Source organism: Salarias fasciatus, chromosome 4, assembly GCF_902148845.1.
Source record: "Salarias fasciatus chromosome 4, fSalaFa1.1, whole genome shotgun sequence".
NCBI classification, from domain to species: domain Eukaryota; kingdom Metazoa; phylum Chordata; class Actinopteri; order Blenniiformes; family Blenniidae; genus Salarias; species Salarias fasciatus.
The window spans coordinates 19,850,501-19,869,141 of NC_043748.1; the positions used below are offsets into that span (position 1 = coordinate 19,850,501).

Sequence of the window (18,641 nt, forward strand, 5' to 3'; positions counted from 1 at the left end):
TCAGTTGGTACATGACGTCACCCACAGCTTACCCACACATCTCGCTTGCACTCAGTCCCAACCACCAAGCCAGAGATTTGGACCATATGGTGAAACGAGCAGTAGAGGCCACTGATATGGCTCCAATGGGAACCTCTGGTCTGCCCTACTCTGCATCAACCGAACTGTACAAAATTCAGCAGTCTGCCACTGATTCTGCGGTGGCAGAAGAAGAGTGGTTTACCCGCTCTCACGGTTGTGAAAAGTCTGACTCTGATGGGGCTGCGGCGCTTCTGCAATCCATTCCTAACTCTCTGTGGTCACAAGGTCCGACAGATGTTGGAGTGTATAAAATTACACCTGTAACTATAACTGCTGACTATTCACATTCACATTCATATGCATTCCACAGTATCCTCGCCCACAACATGAATGCTTAGGAATTGCTGACACAATCACAGGTCTCTTGTACTCAGGAGTCCTGGAACCCGCATCTGACTATGTGTGGATGTTACGGCCCTGGAGCCGTCTTGGTTCTGAGTGCTCTCCTGCTCTGCACCTCGCCTCCCTTGTTGGAAGCAGCCATGCCAGGTGGAGCCAATCAGCTAATCACCGGCAGCATAAGAAGCTGCTGCCTGTAGAGAGAGGTGTCCAGTGGCTCCTGGCCTCCTGCACCGTCACGTCCTGAGCCAGCTTGTTTGTTACTTTGCTCATTGTTTTCTTTGGTCCTTTTGCCTTTGTTGGATACCTCACCATTATTTTCTTTGTAAATAAACCACTACCTTTTTGAGCACTTCAACACCCAGCTCCGCTGTCTATCCTTTCGCAACCTCCTGACCCGGCACTGACAACAGCCGATCGTGCCCTCGGCACGTAACATTTGGGGGCTCGTCCGGGAAACCATGGTTGTTGCTGTGGGTCGCACGAGCTGGTGTGTTTGGAACTGTGCATTTTTGGGTGAGTTGGGTGTTCCTTTTGCAGTTTGCACTTTTTGTTAAACATTGCGTACCCAGACGAGACTAGAGGTGTTCAGCTTGGCTGTCACACAGCCATTCCATCGGCACCTGTTTGTTTTTTTAGTTTGTTGTTTTTGGGGTGTATCCCGGGTGGGGTGAAAACTCGAGCCTGGTAAACCCCAGAAGACAGAATAGGTGAGTTTTGGGTGGCTAGGATTCTGGGTGTTGCTTTGTTTTGTGCACTGCTTTGTTGGTTTTTTTCTTCCCCTCCCCCAAGCGGGCTCATGTGTATGGCGGGTTTTTGTGTGTGACGTGTGTGTGCGGGTAGGTCGTTGTCTGCACTCCTTAGCTTTCTCCATTGGGAGTGTGCGCTGTGTGTGGCTTGATTGGAGTCAGGTGCTAATGAGCTGACTGTGGATGACAGTCAGCTGTGGTTTTGTTCAGGCCTTGACGTGATCTGTCAGGGGGTGAGTCATGGTGTTTGACTTGCAGGCGTTTGTGGCTAACCCCACCTTTGAAGTTTTCTATGATTGCCGGAAATGTGATTTGCTGGACATTGCTCGACATTATGGCATTGTGATACCCTCGGCCCTGCGGGTGAATGAGGTGAGGGATGCTGTGCTGTCCGGTCTAGTTGGCAAGGGTGTACTTGTTTTGCCTGAGTATGACGAGGCGGTGACGGTACCGGGAGATGCAGGGGCGTCCTCGGTGCTTCTTGGCGTGGTTGCGGAGGGGGCCGTGGCGCGCGACGATTCCCAGCCTAAGTTAGCGGGTGACGCTGAGGAGAAGCCCGGAGCCCGATCGTCTGCGAGCTCCAGTTCTTCTTCCTCCCCGCGTACCGGAATTTCCCGGGTGGAGGTGGGAGTCCGAGTTGCTCGACTCAAGAGAGAGGAGAAGGAGAGAGAGCGGGAGTTTCAGCTCAGGCGTGAGCTGGAACTTAAGAGGCTGGAGTTGGATGCTGCCACCACTAGAGAGGTGGAGATCAAGAAAGTGGAAGCTGAAGCTGCCACCGCTAGAGAGGTGGAGATCAAGAAAGTGGAAGCTGAATCTGCTCTCAAAATACGTCAGCTGGAGCTACAAGCGGCACGGGTTAGAGGCGCAGAGCAGCCAATTACTGCGTCCCGCGATACGTTCGATGTTTCCAAAAATATTCAGTTGGTCCCTGCATTTAGAGAAGCCGAAGTGGAGTCTTACTTCGGGGCCTTCGAGCGTATTGCGTGCGCGCTGCACTGGCCACCGGATGTTTGGGCAATTTTGCTACAGTGCAAACTGGCTGGTAAAGCTTTGGAAGCTTGTGCATCCCTGTCAGTCTCGGACAGTCTTAATTACGACATCTTAAAAGGCGCTATTCTCAGGGCGTACGAACTTGTCCCGGAAGCTTACAGGCAGAGATTCAGAGGCCTCAAGAAATCCTTTGCCCAGAGTTTCGTGGATTTTGCCCGAGAAAAGTCCTTGTTGTTCGACAGGTGGTGCTCAGCTACCAAAACTACAAGTTTTGATGCTCTGCGTGAGTTAGTCCTGCTCGAAGATTTCAAGAACTGTCTTCCTGAGCGTATACTCATCTATCTAAATGAGCAGAGAGTATGTACGCTCCAGCAGGCTGCCATTTCCGCAGATGAGTTTGCCCTGACTCATAAATCCGTCTTCAAACGTGATCATGTGTCAACCACCAATCAAGACGAAGAGCCTGTGCAGCCAGAGTTATCCACCAGTCCGAAATCAAGTAGGCCGAAGCAATGCTTCTACTGTCATAAGACTGGTCACCTGATTTCAGATTGTGATGTGCTCCGTCGATGCAGGTCGACCGAGCCAAAACCCAAAGGTGTTGCTCTGGTTAAAACTTGCCCAGCTGGTCCCACTGCCGTGTCTCCTCTGCCTGCCACTTCTCCTGATGAGTGCTTCAAGCCATTCATCTTTGAAGCATTCGTTTCAGTCCCAGGAGAATCCAAGCTTCCAGTCAGAGTCCTGCGTGACACAGGTGGTTCGCAGTCATTCATTCTCTCTGGTGTCCTGCCTCTCGGCCATAAGACGGACTGTAAAGCGAGCACGGTAGTGAGAGGTATTGGGCTGGACTGCGTGCCAGCCCCTCTGCATAACATCCACTTCGAATCTGACCTGGTGAGTGGAGTGTTTCCGGTGGCTGTAAGGGACCGGTTTCCGATTGATGGAGTGGATGTCATTTTAGGAAATGACATTGCTGATGGGAAGGTCTATCCTTCTCCTGAGGTGGGCTCCCAGCCAATCGTTGGTCCACATGATGATCTGGCTAGTCAACATCCTGATGTTTCCTCCGTGAGTGTCCTGTCTCGAGCACAGGCTAAGAAAGTGACTCAGGAGAGTGTTGTTGACTTGGGTGACCCTGTCTGTGGTCCCGTTTTCCCCGGGGATTGTGTGCCCCCTTCTGGTCTCGTGGAAAATGGTGTCAAAGTGAAGCCCAAAGCTGAAAAACCGGAGGGTGTTCCTGTTGTTCCCCCACCTCTAACTCGTGGCCCCCTGAAGGAGTTAAAGGGCCGATTTTTGTCTTCGAGTCTGTCTGGAGGTGGTGCACCGGACTTTGTTTCAAAGCGTAGGAAACGGCGGCAGCAGGGCACCGTATTAGCTCGGAAGGCGCTGTCTTCTTCCCAAGCTAAGAAGAAGCGATTTGATGGAAAAGCCGCCATGAACCTGGACAACCGCCGGACCAAGCAGAGGATTGGTGCGTCGGGTGCTGCGCCTGGTACAGCCCCGCTGCGTGATATTTCGGCACATCGATGGGCACGTCCCATCGGTGTTGAGGTAACTGCTTCCGCTCAGGGGGTGTTTGCTCCTCTGATCCTGGCCCCCCTGCTCGCTGCGCCTCCTCTTCTCCCTGTGTCCAGGTGTCCCGTCCCAGTGGTGGTTCCTGGTGGTCCGTATCCGTCGGTGGTTCCTTTCTTCTGCCCTGGACCGGTCGTTCATGCTGTCCTGGTCATCAAGCCCATCGGACAACCGCAGCTGCCCATTTCCTGCGTTATTGGCTAAAGGACTTATGCATCACAAGAAGAAAACAAGGCGGTCAACCGGTGGTGCTGATAGACATTTTTATTTTATTTTTGGGAGGTGTTGGTGATGATTTTAAGTGGGGGGGTGTTACGGCCCTGGAGCCGTCTTGGTTCTGAGTGCTCTCCTGCTCTGCACCTCGCCTCCCTTGTTGGAAGCAGCCATGCCAGGTGGAGCCAATCAGCTAATCACCGGCAGCATAAGAAGCTGCTGCCTGTAGAGAGAGGTGTCCAGTGGCTCCTGGCCTCCTGCACCGTCACGTCCTGAGCCAGCTTGTTTGTTACTTTGCTCATTGTTTTCTTTGGTCCTTTTGCCTTTGTTGGATACCTCACCATTATTTTCTTTGTAAATAAACCACTACCTTTTTGAGCACTTCAACACCCAGCTCCGCTGTCTATCCTTTCGCAACCTCCTGACCCGGCACTGACAACAGCCGATCGTGCCCTCGGCACGTAACAGTGGAACACACCACTTCTACCAGTCTGTAAGTCGACATATGAATATGGTACATGACCTCCAACTTATTAATCATGTGATTAAAGACTGGACAAGGGTTGCATAATTTGAATGCAAAACTAAATTTTGTTCCTTTGGCTGACTGCGCTTTTTCTGCTGTAAAACAGGCTCTAGCCTAAGCTGCCTCATTGGCACGACCTGACAATTCTAGACCATTCTTTATGGATGTTTCTGAAAAATCCGGCTCCATTGCTGCCGTTCTTTTTCAGAAAAGAGAGGGGACAGGAGACAGACAAATTTTAACATATGTAAGCTTTTCTCTTGACCCAGTGGAGGCTAAACAGCCGCCCTGTGCCAGGTATGCTGCAGGTCTGACAAAAGTCATACTCAAAATCAATCACATTGTAATGGACACCCATACAGAACCCAGACTACTCCTCAGATCTGCTTACGCAGTCGTGGCAGACGTTGGCCAACGGACTTATTATGTTCAGGAAGCAGACCTCATCGGAGGTACACAGTCAGCCCAGCGGGCTGAACTCATTGCTCTCACTAGGGTTCTAGAGAGGGCGGATGGTTAAAGAGTCAAAATGTACACTGACTCAGCATACGCTGCAGGCGTAGCGCATGTGGAACTCCCATGTTGGCTAAGAAATGGGTTCGTAACATCAACCGGAACCCCCATTAAACAACAAGACGACATTACCAATCTGCATGCTGCCCTACTGCTCCCAAAACAGGTAGCGGTCATTAAATGCAAAGCACACACAGGAGGGACCTCCTATGTGGATTTAGGCAACCGTGCAGCTGACGCTGCAGCTAAGGAGGCTGCAGGCTACAAAACTTCAAATCAACTGGTCACTACAGAAGAAAAACCAGAAGAAATCACTACTGACCTCATCCTGAAAGACCAAGCAAAAGCCTCACCTGAAGAGAAAGCCGGCTGGTGCACTCTAGGGAAGGCAGTGAAAGACGACGACGCAGGTAAGTACAGACATGATCAACACGGTAGGAGGAAAAAGATATCTTGTGGTCATGGTGGATGCATACACCAGATGGCCAGAAGCATATCTCACTAGAAAAGAGGACGCTTTGTCTGTGATCAAAGCATTGGCTAATCACTAAATTCCAACACATGGTTTTCCAAAAAGAATTCGATCAGATAATGGTTCACATTTCAAAAACAAACATCTGAACTGGGTTGACGCACTGCCTATGGTTCTGTTATTAATTCGTTGTTCAGTCTCGTCCACCACAGGTTCCACCCCATTCGAGCTGGAACACGGACGACCTCTTCCGGGACCAGGAACAGACCTGTCTCCGTTACACGACCAGGTGAGTGTACTCCCAAAAACTTATCTCCAGTCTCTCCATGCTCTAGCACCAGGATTCCAGATCCAGAGAAAAAACAACCCAGGCCCACCAATCCAACCTGAGCCGTGGGAGACGACTTGACGGTCCCCACCAGCATTGGTGGTCCTGAAGCGGAAGTGGGCGGAGCCCAGATGGATGGGTCCATTCAGGGTGACGAAGAGGACGTTTCATGCGATCCAGCTGGAGGGGACGGGTTCGACATGGTTCTACTTATCCCAGTGTGCCCCAGCACCGGACCTGGAGGAGCCGAGCCACCCAGCAGCCACGGAGGACCGCCAGACCAGGGAGCCAACCCCAGAGCCGGAGATGATGAGGCCCTTTGGACCTACCCAGGATCACTCGTCCAGGGGAGACACGGTGCAAGACCGATCTTCCCCGACGGCAGGAGACGGCGCTACAGGCGGAACCCGCCGGGTGTCCTCTGTTGCGGCCTTCTTCTGCTAGCAGCAATCCCACCCCTACTGATATGGGCATTGTATGTGCCACGCACCACACATGCAGTCCTGACAGCCACTCACAACGACCCCCGATGCCACACACTACACGCCCAACCCCATTCCTATCTCCTGATGAACCCACACTGCATGACTTTGAACTGACACCCCAAACCCCACATCAAGCTCACTCAGTCAGGAGATGAAGAAGTTCCCCCATGGACCTGAACTCCATCGCACTGAATGTCAGCTGTGCACCTGGACAACCTGGACCGTGCATTATGCAACCTGGTAATCGGCATGTCACATTCTTTATTGACCTGTGCTTTACCTTTCTTTGTCTGATGAGAGACGATGCAGAGTACTATCTGACCATCACCAACCACTCCTGGGACGAAGTGGTGGCTTACACAGGATCGGACTGGGCCCCCACGTGCGACGGCGCTAGGTCAACCAGAAACTGTCGTAAGCTTCTACCCTATTCAAACTATCGAAAGCTGTAACAGAAATTGAAGGGTTTGGTTTGTCTGTTTCTGTTGATACCTGTCATCACAGCATCACGGACTGGGAGTCGGATGACCACTGGAGTAAAACTAGAATTTTTGACGCCCTTGATCCTGTGACCACTCAGGAGCCACCAGAGAGCTCGTGGTTGGGAGACCTGTTTGGTCGATGGTTTGGGAAATTCAAAGGGTTCTTCCTGGCAGCTGTCACATTGATCTGTGTTTTTCTTGCTCTTCTCATTACCTGTTGTTGTTGCTGTGTTCCTTTGCTCAGATCTCTCATTGCTCGAATGATTGCGTCCATGATTGAGAAGAACTCACCCCTGTCCTATCAGATGTTGGTCACTGATGATGCTCCACCTTATGCCACATTGCCTGTTAATGATGTACCGCTTCCGCTGTATCCTGAGAGTGAGGTGGGACACACTGCTGTAAAAACGTATGAGTGTAGTGAACCCAGCTTAACTGGGTTCAAGAGAGGGAGTATCATTTTTCCTACTACTGTGTGATCGCAGGTTGGCTGCGATCAAGAGAGGGGATTGTAGTATAATGCATTTACATTCTAACCACTATGCTGTGATCACTCATTAATCTACCATATTAATCACATTCTAAATCATTATGCTGAGATTCACTTGTTTATATACAGTTTTAATCACATTCTAATGAATATGTACTGATTCAACTGTTCACTATATTTTTACCTCATATATACGTATTCTGTGATTGTTTCATGAGTTTGAGGCCTTCGGTATAACAGGCTGTAACTGAAAGCTCATTCTGTGTGCATTCTGACGGTCCCAGGCCGGTTTCAAGGTTAGGAGCAGGGAGTAGATCTACTCCCTGTTCTCTCCCCACATGAGAAAAAAGCTTCTGTGTCTCATGAAACAATTGGTCTCCGGGAAAAACAACCTGTGACGGCCAGTGTTATCAAAATGTAACCATCAATCCGCTTGAATCATGCAAACTGAAGGTTTAACTTCCCGAGCAAAGGAGAGCTCGATGCCATTTTCTGCTGGAGACTCTGATGCTGTCAGATCTCACGGACGTGGTCCAGGACTCCAGTTTTTCTTTTATTGCTATTAGGTTATCTCCCTGTCTGATCAACGTTCTACTGAATTAAAGATCCTGTGCAAGAGACTTCAATGTTTCAAGCATTTTTAATCACTCTTTTTTCAGTTTTTTGCTCAAGTCTCAACATATGGCAGGTGGACAAAGATGCTGGTGGGATGAAGGATGAGGAAACCTTGTCAAAGTCTCTTCCTCATTCTGGAGCCGTGTGGAGGTCATCTTTACACTTTCTGCTCTTGTTCAGTTTCATGCAGTTTTATTTTCATGACAACCTCTTGTCAGTTCCTGAATAATTTTATTGTAGAATATCATTGTCAACAAAGATTCTATTTTTGTGTTATACGGTTTCAAATTCAAGCCAGTTTTTCGTAATGTCTTCCAGTTAAATAATTTTGGTTCCTATCTATGATTGTATGAATCACAGCTGTGCTCCTGAGCCCACATGGGTGTCATGCATGAGGACATTGTCACAAATATTTGAGTACATTCAGCCTCCATTTCAGGGTATAAATGCATATATAAGAACAATTAAACAGTCTTTTCTGGTCAGTTTTGTCTTTATAAAGAGATATTCTTCATAAAAACTGACTGACTTAACAAATCAGTCGAAACAAGAGATTCAATTCACACAAATTTATAGATCTTAACTGAAATGTGGCCGTGGTGTAGATTTGGCTGTACCATAAACTGAAATGCCTGGTTTTAGGTTTCAAGTTAACCATTTGTTCCGTCACACAGGTGTAAGATTCAGATAAACCAGCTGACATCATCCTTTATAAGGCTACATGTCTGGCATCTTGGTTGCTTTGATGTGAAAATCAAAATATCTACAAAAATGATTAACATTCAAGCATTTTTTTGAGACCGTCCTATAAAAATAAATTATTTAACATGACCTGATGATGGTTTGACCTTTCAAAATAAACAAGCACACATGGATCTCGAGTGTTACTTCAGTATTAAAGAACGCCACAGCTGAGCACAGCAGTGTAAGTTAAGCATATACAATGGATTTTTTCTTTAAGAAACTGGAAATTTGTGAAGCATAGTTGGACCTACAGGACATGCAAACATCCCACATTAAAATTGAACACATTTATTTGTTTCAGTGCATCCATATGTTTCATACAAACTAACACTGTAAAAAAAGAAAAAAAAAATCAGAAAACAGGTGTGTATAAAACACTGGAAATGGAAGTGTGCTCAAAGCAGTAGGCTAAAGTTTTTAATATTGGCTGTTGTGGCAACAGTTTTGGTAGGTGGGGGTTAATCTGACTGACAGCTGTGTTCTCATTAAGACTTCGGCTGTCTGTACAGTCTGGCTGCCTCAGCAGCATCATGACCTGCCTCAAGATTCAGTTTGTTCATGACCACAAGGCAGAGCTGGTGAAGATCTGGATCACAGACAAAGTCAGTTTTCCAAAGACAGATGTCCTCTTCCAAGACAATGTTCCCTCTGTCCACTGGCTGGAGGTCGTCCTATGCTTGGTAAAGTTCTGGTACACGATACAGAGGAAATGTTTTCCATGGAACGGATCGTATCTTTTAGTGCCTGGCTGGATCCCGGTGTTCCACATTGTCATCACGACGTCCAGCTCCTTCTGTAAAATAAAACAGACACAAGGCGTCGGTCAATAAAAGTGAATATGTGAGTAAATGAAAGTGAGTTAGTGAGCATGTGAGTGAGTTAATGAAAGGAGATGTTACAGCAGAATTAGTAGTTACTGGATGTAACTCCAGTTCTACGAGTAAGTGCGTGCCCGCCTACGGGCTTCGCTAGTGGCACACCTCCAATCTCTGTCCAATCCACTGAGACTATACAAAGCTCGACGCACCAATCCCCCGCACGCGATGGCGCAGCGCCACGCCCCACACCGAGGGTACATAACCTCGGATGGCGCTAAGCAAACCCTTCTTCTGACGTAGCAAAAACAAGGGAAGCAGACAGCTGGGCCAGCAGGTAGGCGGGCACGCACTTACTCGTAGAACTGGAGTTACATCCAGTAACTACTAATTCTACTTCGTAAGTGCTTAGCCCGCCTACGGGCTTCGCTAGTGGTACTCACCAAGGCGAAGGCCGTAGGTCGATGAATGTACTCCCAGCTGGCCTGCTGACGGGATTGGTGCATAAGACGGAAGTAAACAAACCGTACGTCCAGAACGGCCGTAGAACTCCCGAAGGACGAGGCGGGCACCTAGCGATGTAGCGCGGCCCACGACGTACAAAGCATCGCCACAGCGACACACACACACGCCGGCCGGGAAACCACAGCGGCAGGCGGTGAAGGGGGGGACCCCTGGCCCGCGTCCCACGCACGGGGAGCGGCAGCGAACCCAAAAACAGCAAGCGGCAGAACTCCTGCCCCTGCAACACCGTAAACAACATCCGCAGACCGCGGCAGAGCCGAGCGGCAGGTGGGGAACCCCTGGTCCGCGAGCCCACCCGGGACGCGGCAGCCAGGCCAGAAGGACCGAAACGGTTAGACGACTGAACTCCTGTTCTCGCCGAAAACCGACATGGCCACAGAGTCAGTGCACATATCCAACAGATACGAACGCACGAAGGTGGACGCAGAGGCCCAGGAGGCAGCCTGGCAGATGTCACTCACCGTGACCCCTCTGCACAGGGCCGCAGAGGCAGCCACACGTCGTGTGGAATGAGCACGAATCACTGCTGGTGGCGAGAGATTCTGTGCCTCGTAGGCAGCTGCAATAGCGCCCCCCCACCCAGTGGGCGAGACGCTGAGAGGTCAGCGGGGAACCACGCCCCCGGGCTCCAAACCTCACAAACAGCTGGTCCGTGGTGCGAAAGCCAGCTGTGCGCTGGACATAAAGACGCAGAGCCCTGACCGGGCACAGTGACCGCAGGCGTGGGTCGTCCCCAGACGAACCAGGCATGGAGTCAAACGTCCTGACCCGGATCACTCGCGACCGGAAGTCCGAAGTGATCACCTTGGGATGAAAGGCCGGGTTAGGCCAGAGGTGCACGAGTCCCCCATCCTGGCTGAACACCATGCAGGATGGGTGGACTGACAATGCGCAGAGATCCCCAACTCTCTTGGCGGATGCTAGCGCCAACAAGATGGCGGCCTTAAAGGAGAGAAAGCGGTCCTCCGCCTGCTCCAAAGGCTCGAAAGGAGGTCCCTTAAGGCCCTCCAACACCACATGGAGGTCCCATGGAGAGACCACATGCCTGGGGGGCGGTCGCAACCGACACGCCCCGCGCAGAAACCGCTTCACAAGCGGGTGGCTGCGTGCAGAAAAGCGGCCGAAACCGCCGTGGCCCGCTGTGATGGCCGATGCAAACACCGCCAGGGTGGATGCAGCGCGACCGCTGTCCAGCAGGGCCTGGAGGAACTCCAAAACTCCACCAACGGTGCAGGAGACCGGGTCCAAGCCCCTCTCCGAGCACCATGATGTGAAGAGCTTCCACCGAGACCTGTAGGCCTTGACAGTAGAGGGGGCCCTGGCACTCTGGATGGTGGACACCACCGCTGGGGGGAGGTCTAGTTCCACCAGCCTCACCCGCTCAGCCTCCAAGCCAGGAGCCTCCCGCCCAGGAAGGGGCGGGACCGAAGGGCGCCTCCTGCCTGCTGCAGTGCGTCGGGCCCGTCGGGAATCGGCCACGGGTCCCCGACTGCCAACTGAACCAGGTCCGGGAACCACCGCGCACTCGGGGTGTCCGGAGCCACCACGATCACGTGAAGATTGTGCAACCTCACCCTGCGCAGCAGCGGGGTCAAGAGGTGGACTGGAGGGAACGCGTACAGGATGCCCGACGGCCAGCTCCTGTGTGCGAAGGCATCTACCCCTAGAGGGGGGGCGTCTGACAACCTGAGCGAGAACCAGAGTGGGCACTGTGCGTTCTCTGCACTGGCGAAAAGGTCTGCCACTGGGCATCCGAACCTGCGCCAGAGTCAGGCTGCGACCCACGGGGACAGGCCCCACTCGTCGTGGAGTGGGCCTCCCCGGGACATTCTGTCTGCACCGACGTTGAGGACTCCGGGCACGTGACGCGCCCTGAGAGACGCGAGGTGCCGGTCCGCCCACCGGAGGATCTCCGCCGCTATGCGATGAAGAGGGGGAGACCGGGTCCCCCCCTGCCTGTTCAGGTACGCGACCACCGTAGTGTTGTCCGTCCTGATGAGCACATGGCTGTCCTTCAGCCTGGCTTGGAAATGGAGCAGGACCCTCTGCACCGCCGTCATTTCCAGCACATTGATGTGAGTGGGAGTCAAATCCCAAGCACCGCCCACCGCGTGGTGGTCTAGGGTGCCTCCCCATCCCGCGAGAGACGCATCGGTGAACACTTCGACGTGATGCGACACGCAGCCCAGGGGAACTCCTTGCATTAGGAGAGCAGGATCCATCCAATAAAGGAGATCCTGGCGTGCTTGGGGCGGGATCGGGAACCGTTTGCATCCGTCCCACTTTCCCACGCAGCGGAGGCGTGCAAACCACCGTTGCAGCCTGCGCATGTGTAGAAGGCCCAGCCGGACCACTGGGTGGGCCGCGGCCATTAAACCCAGGACGGTCCTGATCAAACGAACCCCGACCAGGGGTGTGGTCACTGCAGACCTCAGGGTCGAGAGAAGGGAGGTCCGTCTCTCCTCGGAGAGGCGGGCAGTCATAGAGAGCGAGTCCAGCTCCAACCCCAGATAAGCCATGCTCTGAGCTGGGGTGAATGCGCTCTTGTGTCGGTTCACCGTGAACCCCAGGAGCTCGATGTGGTGCAGGACCTGGGTCGTGTGCAGCACAGCCTCCTGATGAGAGGACGCCAGTATGAGCCAGTCGTCGATGTAAGTGAGGATCCTCAGACCATGACGACGGAGGGGCTCCAACGCTGCTTCGACACACTTGGTAAAGGTGCGAGGGGCGAGAGAGTAGCCGAAGGGGAGCCGGTTGTATTGAAAATACCTGGTCCCCACGGCAAAGCGGAGGAAGGCTCTGTGCCTTCTGAGAATGGGGATGTGGAAGTAGGCGTCCGTCAGGTCGATCGAAGTCATCCAGTCCCCAGGTCGAATGCTCTCCAGGAGGTGTTTGACCGTCAGCATGCGGAACCTCCTGGTGGCTATGTGAGTGTTGAGGACCCTCAGGTCCAGAATGGGTCTTACACCCCCGCTTTTCTTGGGGACCAAGAAGTAGGGGGAATAAAAACCCGAGTGCGCCTCTGTCGCGGTCAGCTCCGTGACTGCACCCCGGCGGAGGAGTGAGGCTACTTCTGCCTCGAGAGCGGCCGTCCCCGCAGGGCATGCGAGCCGCGTACGAAGGATGCCGTTGAAGAGAGGCGGACGACAGGCGAACTGCAGGGCATAACCGTTTCTCAGCGTCCTGGACAGCCAGGGAGAAAGCGGTCCCAACATAACACGCCACGTGTGAAACCGGAGCGTGAGTGGCTGTACCACGGCCAGCGGGGACGGCCCACCCGTCCTCCCGGCCTCGGGAGACGGGGGCCCCCGGCGAAAGGGCTGTGGAGCAGGCGTCCCCTGAATGAGAGCGGGCGGCCGCCAGGCGGCCGCGGACCGGCGCTTTGCTGGGGACAACCCGAGCAGAGGCAGCGCGATCCCGGAGTTTTCCGGGTCGCTGTCCTCGGTGCTGATGTCGGAGCCTTCCGGATCGCTGGCCGTGATGCTGAAGCCGGAGCCGGGACGCTCAATAGCGGGAGCCCGGGACGGCAGAGCTCCGCTGCTCCGAGGCTCCGCTGTGACAACACACGGGGAAGCCGAGGGAGCGCTGCCGGGAGCAACACCAATAAGGCCGGGATCGGGGCGCTTTACGGCGGACACCCGGGCCGGCGTGAGTCCGCCGCTCGGCGGAGAAACTCCGCTGGGAGCGGCATGAGTGGCGCCGGGGCTGGGGCGCTGCACGTCGGCAGCCCGGGGCGTAACGGCACCGCTGCTCTGACGCCTCGTCATGCTAACACGAGCGGAGGTCGGCGGACAGACGCTGCTGAGAGCGCTATGGGTGCGGCCGGGGCCGGGATACCCCACGGCGGGGATCCGGGCCGGGCCGGAGCCGTCGCTCTGACGTTTCGAAATGCTCACTCGAGCCGAAGCCGGTGGAGAGTGCAGCCTGAAGCGTTTGCGGGGCGCTGAAAAGACATCAGCAGCGCACCGCTTGCGTGACGCACACAGCGGGAAAGCTAGCGGCTCCAGCGCGCTGCTATGCCCCGCGTCCGCAGCCGCATTGCGGCCAGAGCGCGAAGAAAGCGCCGGTGAAGAGGCGGTTCCGTGCGCATTCCGCTCACCATCCTCAGCCGCCTTATCGCGGAGCGGGAGGAGGGAGGGAGAAGGGCCCAGCCGGGTTTTGCACTTTTCGATCATGCTAACACGGGGAGAGGAGGGACTGCTGCTCTTTGGAAGATGTAACGGGCCTGACGGCCTTTATTTGCATGTTTGCTGGCAGGTGCGGGTCGAGCGGACGGGGCGCTCCGTGTCTCGGGAGCGCGGGACCGTCTGGGCTGATCGGCGCCCCGGGAGGATCGGCGGGAAGACGGTCCGGTCTGCCCAGGTGCCGAGGTGCTCCAAGGAGCGGGACGCCGCTGGTCCGCGGAGCGGCGGCGGCTCACGGCGGGGCTGGAGGTGCGGGGCGAGCTGCTGCGAGCCTCGTGCTGCTGCCTCCAGGCGCTCGATGATCACCTGTATATCGGGCCCAAAAAGAGAAGAGGTGAACAAGGGGAGTCCCAGGACGCCCCGCTGGTCCCGCTCAGATAAAGAAGACAGACCAAGCCACAGGTGCCTCATGGCGAGCTGTGCGTTGGCCATGACGCGGCCTCCACTGACGGCGATGGCTCTGCACATGCGCATCAGGACTTCGGCCGTATTTTGGACTTCCACGATGTCTTCGGGGGAAAGCTGGGACTTCTCGTGGCAGATCTTGTCCACAGAGCCCAGGAGGAAGGTCATGTTATTGGCTTGGGCGAACGTCAGGTTGCCGCTAGCGTAGCCACGATCCAGGAAGCTCGCCATGCGCCTGTCCCTTTCAGACGGCAGCACGGGCTTTCCGCCGGGCCAGGCGGAGGATCGGGGGAGGAGGCACAGCCGAACGGAGTCCTCAATGGCAGGCACTCCGGAGACCGGCGGCCAGCCCTCCACACAAGAATACTCTCGGTAGCCCTTCACCGTACCCTTGGCGGCAAGTGGCGTACCCCAGTCCCGCTGCACGTGAGCTTGAAACGACGGCACGGCGGGACATAGGACCGCAGTCCGGGACCGAGCCCGTGACTGGGTTGCCAGCCCGAGTGCAAAATCACGCTGCACCGGCTCCGGAGGCTGCGGCGGCAGCGCGAGGCCGGTGCGCTCGGCGGCTGAAGTGAAGAGCCCCGCGAGGTGCTCCACAGGCTCACGGGGGAGACGGGATGCGGTGGAGGCGGAGTCGAACCGAGTCGAACTCCGTGACACAGACACGCTGCTGCTGCTGCTGCTGCTGACGCTGCCGCGGATCTCGGCCCAGTCGTAGGCGGCGGCGGTGGTCTCCTCGGCGTCGTCCTCACCGGCAGGAGCCGGGGAGTTTGTGCCCATGAAGGCTGCTCGCCGCTGGCTCTCTTCGAGCGGCAGCGCGAGGCAGGCCGGGCAGGAGGTCCGCTGGCGGTGATGCTGCCAGCCAAGGCAGAGGAAGCAGAGCTCGTGACAGTCCTGTACGATGAGCGGAATGCCGCAGGAGCGGCAGGAGAACGGCCCGACGCCCGATGGCGACTGGTCCCTGGCTGCAGAATCCATTCAAGTCGAATCTTGATCCGTAGAAGAGGCTTCTAAGTCTCATGGAGATGCTGAGAAAGAAGAAAGGGTTTGCTTAGCGCCATCCGAGGTTATGTACCCTCGGTGTGGGGCGTGGCGCTGCGCCATCGCGTGCGGGGGATTGGTGCGTCGAGCTTTGTATAGTCTCAGTGGATTGGACAGAGATTGGAGGTGTGCCACTAGCGAAGCCCGTAGGCGGGCTAAGCACTTACGAAGTAGAACTGGACATGACATTCAAACTACTACTATTTTCCTTCTTGCCATTATCAGTGTTCAGTGCATGCCACTTGGTTTTGTGTGTGTGTGTGTGTGTGTGTGTGTGTGTGTGTGTGTGTGTGTGTGTGTGTACATGTATGTGCATATATGAGTCATTGGTGCAGGTCTACCAGGTGCGAATGGGTGTGTCTGTGTTTTGAGCTTTGTTCTTATGCTATCTTTTGTTTATCTTTCACTATAAAACTTGAAAATCAATAAAAGTATTGGGGGGAAAAAATGAAACAAAGCAGAAAAGAATGAGACCCTGACTCTGACTGCCGTCTGGTTTACCTCTCAGTCGGACTTCAGTGAGTGGCTGTGTGCCATCGGCCTCCCTCAGTACCACAAGAAACTGTCTGAGAACGGCTACGACTCCATCAGCATCGTCAAAGACCTGACCTGGGAGGACCTGCAGGAGATCGGAATCACCAAGCTGGGTGAGGAGGCCCTCGATCTTCAGACCGTTCATGAGTTGGTGTTCAGATTTAGAGTGACGATGTGTTTTTTTCCCTTCAGGACATCAGAAGAAGCTGATGTTGGCGGTGAAGAAGCTGAGTGACATCCAGAGAGCCATCCTTCAGGCCGAATCAGGCCAGGGGACCCTGCGCCGCAGAGCTCCCGCCGCCCTCCACCTGGTCGCCATCGAGCAGTCAGACGCCAGCGGCGAGTGCTCCTCGCCACTCACCCCCAAGATGCTGACTTTCCAAGACAGCGATCTGAGCGCCGAGCTGCAGACGGCCATGTCCGGCCACGACGGCGGCTGCGAGGACGGCTTGGCCATCAAGAACGTGGTCAGGATGTCCCAAAGCCAAGAGAGCATCGACGCCCGGTCCAGAGGGTCTGGACGCTCGCAAGAACCGCCCACGGCCTCCATCACCCCTCACAGCTGGTCCCAGGAGAGCCTGGAGGGCAGCCCGGCCAGGGAGAGGAACCTCCCTGAAGGCTGGGACCAGAGCAGGGCCAAACAGGTGCCTCTGGGTACAGCGACGGTGTTCAAGTACCCAGCAATCCCCGCCAAGCCCAAACTGCCCGGACATCCCGGGACGCCTCCTCACGGCTCGCCGGTGCTGAAAGGTTTCAGCTACCTGCACTCTCACTGCGGCTCCGCCGACCCCAACTCATCCCCCCGCCACGAGAACCACTCCACAACCCTGGCCCCGCCCACAAAACGCTCGCAGACCCGTTACGCCCTGTCGGACGGGGAGCCGGATGAGGACGACGAAGAGCCCAGCGTTTCCTCGGGGAACGTCCCGTCCTACGCCACCCTGACCCGCAAACCGGGCTGTGGCCAGCTGGCCCGGCTACAGTCCAGCCCGGAGAAGAACGTGGGGCGCAGCCAGTCGTTTGCAGTGCGTGCCAGGAAAAAGGGTCCGCCGCCGCCACCCCCCAAAAGACTGAGCTCGGTGAGCAGCACCACCAGCGGAGAGCTGAGCGACAGCAGCTCCACGTCCTCCGGCGGCGTGGTCACCGACAGCCCGGGCAGCGTGAGGAGCATCGCAGCCTCTCTGGAGGGCGGCGCCGAGGGGAAGAACCAACCGGGGTCGAAACCCAAAGCCGCTCAACCGGAGTCGCCGCCGCTGCCTCTCACTTCCACGGAGTCTCACGAGGCTGCGGTCGCAAGAAAGAAGGTTCAGAGCGAATACGTCAACGGTCGGAGCGGCAGCAGCACCGAGCTGGACCGAGGGGTGAAGTCTGACTCGGAGGAGGAGGAATCTAAAGGCGGTGGACTGGACGGGTCCTCGTCCCCTCAGAACAGCTCCAGCGAGTGCATCCCCTTCGCCGAGGAGGGCAACCTGACCATCAAGCAGAGGCCCAAGGCCCCGGGTCCGCCGAGGGCCGAGGCCGTGCTGGAGCCTCCGGACAAAGCCAAGAACTCAGGCGTGCCCGAGTTCAATCTGAAGGAGTCGGACACGGTGAAGCGCAGACACAAGCCCAAAGACAAGGAGGGCTCCCCCTGCAGGGAGGGAGCAGAGTCCCAGTCTCCCCGGACCAGCCGGCCGTCGTCTCTGAACCACGACGCGGCCGGTCTGAGGGTCAGCGAGGCGGCTCTGGAGAGGCCGGCCAGTCCGGCTACAGGGTCGCCCGTCAGACCTCCTCTCTCCCCAAAGCCTCCGGCTGTCGCCCCAAAGCCAGTCCGCCACAGTCTGCTGGCTGCGCAGGGTGAGCAGCTCAGACCGTTTCTCGTGTCCGCTCGCCTTTGGACTTGTCGGTTTGGACTCTGGGCTGGTGGTTTGACTCTGGACCAGCCCGGTCTCACTTGTCCGTTTCGTGTCTCTTCACAGGGCTGTCCTCTCCCACCGTGACCGTCAGCGTGGTTCAGAGCGTGGCCTTCGGCTCTCAGTCTCCGCCCGCCCATTGCCCCTCGCCTCACCCCCAGCGACCCCGCCCCCCCCGGCCGCTCGCAGCCCCTCCCTCTCAGCGCACCGGACTCAGGCGTCCACGATGGGTCCCCCCTCCAACTCCTCCTCCTCCGGAGTCGTCTTGTGACACCGAGGTGGTTCAGCAGAGACTGGATCAGACCAGCACTTCTCTGGCAGCAGCCCTGAAGGCCGTGGAGACCAAACTGAACCAGCAGGATCCCTCTGAGGGGTGAGGCAGAGGTCGAAGGTCACGGTCGGGTTCATTTCCTGTCAGCTCGTTGCTCATATCGTCGATGTGTGTCCCGTTTTGTCTCTCAGCAGAGCGAGCTCAGTGAAGTCCGCCGGAACCATCCTGGACGACATCGGCAACATGTTCGACGACCTGGCCGACCAGCTGGACGCCATGTTGGACTGAAGCCACACAACGCTATTCATGCTCAGGAAGTGAACGAGAAAGAGTCCGACAGTCTCTGAATCCTTTTTCACGTTTGTTCGGCAC

At 55.5% G+C, this 18,641-nt stretch overlaps 1 protein-coding gene across 1 annotated transcript in view; it reads left to right on the top strand.

Moving 5' to 3' along the window:
- Positions 1-18,641, top strand: part of LOC115386902 (uncharacterized) — a 26,940-nt gene extending 8,299 nt beyond the window's left edge. Inside the window, exons 3-9 of the mRNA XM_030089358.1 lie at positions 2,385-3,651; positions 3,794-3,822; positions 9,109-9,201; positions 16,081-16,219; positions 16,299-17,942; positions 18,065-18,371; positions 18,461-18,641. Of these exons, the coding sequence (XP_029945218.1) occupies positions 2,385-3,651; positions 3,794-3,822; positions 9,109-9,201; positions 16,081-16,219; positions 16,299-17,942; positions 18,065-18,371; positions 18,461-18,557 (3,576 nt within the window). The 3' untranslated portion in view covers positions 18,558-18,641. The remainder of the gene's footprint in view (positions 1-2,384; positions 3,652-3,793; positions 3,823-9,108; positions 9,202-16,080; positions 16,220-16,298; positions 17,943-18,064; positions 18,372-18,460) is intronic.